Raw genomic sequence first — 6,545 nt, forward strand, 5'->3', positions numbered from 1 at the left:
TTTTAAACTCTAGACTAAAAATATATGACATAGCTACATTTATTTAGCCCAATTAGAAACAACTACTAACCAATTAGACACAAAAATAAACCTAATAACCTAATATGTAAATTAATATTATACTTATATTTATACTTAAACTATCGAGTGGGCGTGTACATGCAACTGTTGTAACTTGTAGTACCTAACTAACAACTAGGAGCGTGTACATCAAAAAAATAAAAATGAAAAAACAAAACCTCAACTCGAGTATTGAAGCTTGAATGTCCTATCCCAATTGCCAACGAACCGTTGTGTATTAATTGGGTGCCTTAATTTATTTATTTACATTAATCTACATTCAAATGTATTTCTAATATCGTCGAATAATGCTCACCTTCATTGATTCTAAATCATTAAATCTTAAACTCTTAAAATAACAGTCCATTGCCTCTTAATAAAAAAAAAAGTAAATAAATATTATGTAAATATTTATAATATAAATATTACATGTAATATATTACATCTTAAACTTTTAAACCTTAAATAAATACACCTTAAATAACTGTTCACGAATAGACTAACTTATACCTAGTGTATAAAAGAAAAATGACTAAGACCTATAAAATATAATTACGAATTCTTATTAGAATAAAAGAAAAATTGAAAATTTAATAAAAACGATTAAATAAAGGAAAATATAAAATTATATTTAAATTAAATAAAAGATTTTGAGAAAATTTTTCTTTTTAATAAATAGCTAGCCTTAAATTGATAAATTTCTTTTTCCCTAAACTTTGATAATAAACAAATAAGATAAATAATTCTTTAGATGTTATGTTCAGCCTGTGATAATAAGTTTTAATCATATTTTGAGGCACACTGAATGCATAGAAATACCTACACCTATAACAAACAAAAGTATTCAGCAGTCCTAAAAAGAAAAAAGAATATTATGTATATATGAACCATAAATAATGATGTGAAAAAATAGAGCTTAACAAAATATGCTGCCAGCTGCGCGTGTCTCATAGTTCGCAGCTCCGAGCTTTTGGAATTTAATTGCCACCATCGGGATGATGTTCGACACGCGCAGGAGCACATTGGACGCCTCTTACGACCGGTCGTGCTCACTACCGTGGCCAGTATTCTTACTACCCCCAGCCACTGGGCAGTTTAATTAGAATAATCCACCATAATGAGTACACTCACGTGTAACATTTATAATTAAAAAATAAACTAACCTAATTTAACCCATGAATATGATAGCAGATGCTCGTCAGTGTTACAATGTCACAAGGGGAGTGGGGAACAACGACCTTGCATTTGTGCGAATCATACTTAGGCTTTATCTATATATAATATATACAAATAATAATTTTCGAAACAGTTTAACTGAATAATATTATAGATCACCAATCTTACAACAATTGTGTTAATTTTTAACATTAATGGTATATTATTATGAAAACAATATTTGTATTCATTTTTATATTAAATTGAAGTTGTAACTCTTTCTTAAATCTTTACTCAATTTTATATTTAACTATGTTAAACAAATTTCGAAAATCATTTTAACATACATTTATACAAACTAAAAAAAAATACAGTTACTAAAATCTCTATTAAAATTAATAATAAAACCTCTGTATTGCACTAAAACAATACCCATTAATATCTCATCACTGTATTCCTAATTTTTTTTTTAAGTTTTCAGATTTTTTATGGTGAAAGTTACATTACTTAAAAATATTTAATTTTGCTACAGTCTTTGAAACTGAGATGTGAATAAGGTTCCTGATAAATAATTGTGCACAGAGCTCATACAACTTATTTACAATATTATACATAATATATAGCAAATAAACAAGAAATAATACTTGCAATATTGTACCGTGAGGTTATGAATCTGCTTGGCTAATGCTATGATATCTATATTTTGTTTTTATTGCTCCTAAGTAGTTTAGCACAACATGACCTATCCAGTATTAGACATTCACAGGATTCAGAGAGAATGGCTCTTCGAAACACACTGTGACAGATTACAGTGCTGTTGTTGTTTTCCCGCCATTGTATTATCTTCATAGTTCATAGGCTATTTTAGCGACCAACGTTGAATAGGCACACGCTCTGTCCAAAAAATCATCCATGGCTTTGTACCTGAGACGCATATCCTGAGCGGCTTGATCCAGTTGTGCAGTTATCACATGATTCAGAGGCAATGCCGGTGGCACATGGTTAGTAGTTTCGCTTTCATTATCGTAAGCGGCTATTGCGGTCGCCATGTAAGTCGTACCTAGCGCGTAGGCGGGTATCGCCAACTTAGGATCAACGGTATCTTCGTTGTCATTTATGTCTTGAAGGAAAATAGTTGGAGGCCAAAATAGGCGGACATGAAGCTCAGTGCAGAACACAATATTCAACGGTGCGGGGGCTGGACTATTGGCACTCACATCCTCAATCCAGCGATAGTATTGATCTTCTTCTTGATCTTGTTTAAGGCGATGGCATTGTTCATTTTTCGTTGTTGTTTGTCGTTGCTTTTCTGCTGGTGTAGCTGTAACATGTGAGTCCCCGCACATGGTATCAACTGCAACACTTTTCACCGCCGAAAGAGAACTATTGTTATTGCAGTATATAACTGTAGCATCATCATCATCATCATCATCATCATCATCATCGTCATCGTCACATTCATCATAATCAGCATCACATGTGCCATATTCCTCCACTTTCTCTTCATACTGTCGTTCGTATGCAAAGTTGTCGTTTTGATTGTAGTTCAATTCTTCATGGTAAGAGGTATTTTCATCCTTCTGAAAGTTTTTATTTTTGTAACTTAGCACACAGTTAAAGCTTTCATCACCGTCGTCATAACTTTCAAATCCACTTCCACTGTACTGACGTAATAGTGCACGGAAGTTACTGCGAAACCGGTCCAATTGTAACATTGGTGGTTTCGTTAATGGTAATATAGAATCATCATTACCGTAACTCTGCTGCACCCACTCCGAGTACTGGATGCACTGAACATGAAGAGCACTCAGTCCGTAGTCAGATGCAACCGATGATCCTAGTCCACCACTTATACCACTATTGAGAGATGACCACGGCGAAGGTGACAATAACAAGGGTGAAGTAAAAAATGACGATAGTCTAGGGTTTTTTTCCTTCTTACTGCCAATATCGTTTGAACTAGCGGCAGTGGTGTTGATGCTACTATTAGTATCAAAATTATTGTCGTTATACAAATGTTCGTATAGTACAGCCAATGCTGTGGCATCAGGTACTGTTGCGTTAGGTGGAAGCTGTAGTAGCTCATTCACGTCATTGTCATCGATGTCATTAATACCTGGATTTCCCAACACCGCCACTACATTTTTTTCTCTGCGACCCAGAAACTCGGGTCGAAGCCGGGACTCAAACGTCACGGCCGTGGCAGTGTGTAGCCGACGAAGAGTTGCCCATGCATCTTGAAGTCCCTGGATCTAAAATAAAGTACACACAAATAGTTAGTGGAGACTTCTTTATAAGATATTATTTAAATATCGATTCAAAATATTAAATATTTTATAAATATATTTTGATGATTACCCTGTCAGAACATAGCGCGGACATGAGAGCCCGATAACCATAGACATCACCCACTGCCTGTTTGGCATCAGCTGCAGTACGAATCCACTTATCCAAGGCAGCTGCCCTATGTCTAGTCAGTAGATCCAACCAGTGACGTTTTTCAACAGCCCATTCTTCCCTTGGTGGTAATGAATAACCAGAGTCAAAGTCTGAATAAGCTGTTAGTTTATAACTCTCGTCATCGTCATCAGAATTGGAATTGTTATCGGAGACACACCAACTACTGATACCGGCACATCTGTAATAGAACCGCCGACGCCGGTATTCGTATTCATCTTCCAAACTCCACTCAAGATTTTCCTTGTCATTGATATCACTGCCAATTAGTAGCAGACAAGGTGTCACTATTACTGTCATTGCGACGAGGTACTGTAGACATGCAAACCTAAATAGAACAACACCACGTATAAAATAATGTTGGCAAGCAGCTGCTGTATTGTTTTCCCCAGATAAATAATGTATGTATTAAATAATGGCAACTAATTTAAACTATTTTATTTTATTTTATAAATATACGCAAAATGGCATTTTACATAGGTATAAACAAAAATAATAACGTGTACATAATTAGTTACAATTTTACAAGAAGTGCCGTGATAAATACTCGAAGGTTGTAACTTCTAGGTAATGCAGGTCCAAGCCGGGTGTTATATGATACACTTAAATATCTCGAGTAACAAACTACATACACAGATCCCCTAGGACAGGAATTTATACATTTTGTGTTTTCTTTAAATAGGTATTGACAAGGGAATATTGAAGGTAACTGAGAATAATAATAAAAGACAGACAGGTGGAGAAAGGTAGTACGGGCGTAAAACCTTCACACGAGAAGAAGAAGAAAATATAAAATCTTGGTAATACAAATAATTTTAGACACCTTGATAAATAATAAAAATACATAATTAGAACAAACGAAAAATAGAAAAAAAGACTTTAGATGACGGGGTATCGATAATTAATTTTTCTATAATTTAACAAAATGCGGTGATGGTGGTGGTGACATAAACATTGGTTATAATAACCATATAATAATAATTTATGAAATATAATAATAGAAAATATAAAATAAAATAAAATATAACGCACACGGTCAAAATAGGAAAATTCATCTGATATCTTAAATAGGTTAAGGGTTTAAAAATTATAAATTAAGCCACAAAAGTACCATTAACATGAAAAAGTGTCATTTAAGTGTACCACCATCCTTTCACAGATCATTACGGAAGCTAAAAATCATCACGATTAATTAATAAGTTACTCAACTAAACAAGAGACATAATACCAAATAAGATCTCAATTGAAGTGTGATTAGCTCCATGCATTCATTTATATTTTATACCATGGTTTATTTAAGAATTTAAGCATTTTGAAATAAGTATTGTTGTTTTTAATGTGTTAATTAAATAAATATATTATTAAAATAAAAATAAATTATTTTTTAATCAAATTATAACATTAAACGCAATAGAAATTTAAAATTTGGAATTAGTAGAATTCGTAATAGTAATTTAATTAAAAGTAATATTACCTAAAAGTATTTATTCATATAATCTTATAAATACTAAAATGCAACGTGAATTTCAAAAAATATTTGATATGCATTTGGGGGTCGGAGCCGGTGCCGAATTTTGGTACAATCAAAGTCACAAAGTGATCAAAGTCAATCACTGACTTGTGCATGCGTAAGTTAATGTAATAGATCCGTTTGAAATTTGAATTCAATAATATAGAATCATTGTGTCCAAAAAACGATTCTGAGCGAAGACGATCTGGCATCCTATATTACCATAGACCTGTAAACTAATGGACAGCGTATTCCACTCCACCCTGCCATCAATGCACGGGAATCATATAAGAGAAAGAAAGAAAAAAGAGAAAGAACATAAAGGGGGATATAATAGACGTATGAAACTAATACCGTATTTCCCCCACGTTCTCTTTTCTCCTTTATTCTATATCGTACCTCTGACCTCACTCTCTAAGCGCTGCCCATTACTTTATAGGTCTACGTATATTACTATAAGTAGTAATCTATAAGTATATTTTATTATATTATTGCTATTATTGTTATTGCTAGTATTTGAAGGCAATTTTATGTTCATATTATTAAAACAGTAGGTTTAATTAATTTTTGCTTAGCACATTTAATTTGAAATACATAAAAGGATTCAAGTATCCACGAAAAATATTTTAGTTATAAAATAACTTAGGTATTCGTTTTTAAATAAAAACGATATTTTCTGAATAAAATATAATATAAAATTTCATACATATTTGAAATTAAAATATACCGTGTGCCCCAAAAAGCAGGGGCCACTTTACCACTCATACCATGTAAATATTTTTCAATTCTGTTTGCGGGACATTAAACTAGACTAATGGATCGTAAATTTCTATGACTTATAATATTTTTAACTCATGTATCTTGCGCATGCGCAATAAAACTTACATTTTTTTAAATGGTAACCCGTAATTTGAATATCATATTCGGGTTTATCGATTTTTTTCAAGCTATTTTGATGTATCAACTTGTGTCCTAAACCCAAAATCGAGCTGCTGTATAACAACTTGTAAGGAATCTCAAATTAAATTTACATCCTTTTTGACTAGGAGAATTTTTTATTATTGATTGGTATTTATAGAAAAAAAATTTAAAATTTAAAAATGTATATAATTAGCTCAAAAAGATTCGAAATATTTAAAAAATTGTATGGTGTATAGAAAATGATAATATAAATATTCAGCGAAAAACCACATATTTACGATTAATTTTTTTTTTATATAGTTTATATATTATATTTTTCATTCTAATAATATCTTTTTAATTTTTGGAATCCAGATATTTTTAGGTAACTAAATAACTGGATTGCAAATACAATTTACGGTCGTTGAGACGGCAACTAATGATATTACGTTTATATCATACA

At 31.9% G+C, this 6,545-nt stretch overlaps 1 protein-coding gene across 2 annotated transcripts in view; it reads right to left on the reverse strand.

The window, feature by feature from the left end:
• Positions 1 to 717: 717 nt before the first annotated feature.
• LOC100572622 overlaps positions 718 to 6,545 on the reverse strand; it is a 44,681-nt gene continuing 38,853 nt past the window's right edge. For both annotated transcript variants that reach the window (XM_016802131.2, XM_003242519.4), the window contains exons 4-5: positions 3,574 to 4,000; positions 718 to 3,467 (exon numbers count right to left, since the gene is read on the reverse strand). In XM_016802131.2, the coding sequence (XP_016657620.1) occupies positions 2,061 to 3,467; positions 3,574 to 4,000 (1,834 nt within the window). In that variant the 3' untranslated portion in view covers positions 718 to 2,060. The remainder of the gene's footprint in view (positions 3,468 to 3,573; positions 4,001 to 6,545) is intronic.

Source organism: Acyrthosiphon pisum, chromosome X (genome assembly GCF_005508785.2).
Source record: "Acyrthosiphon pisum isolate AL4f chromosome X, pea_aphid_22Mar2018_4r6ur, whole genome shotgun sequence".
Lineage (NCBI taxonomy): Eukaryota > Metazoa > Arthropoda > Insecta > Hemiptera > Aphididae > Acyrthosiphon > Acyrthosiphon pisum.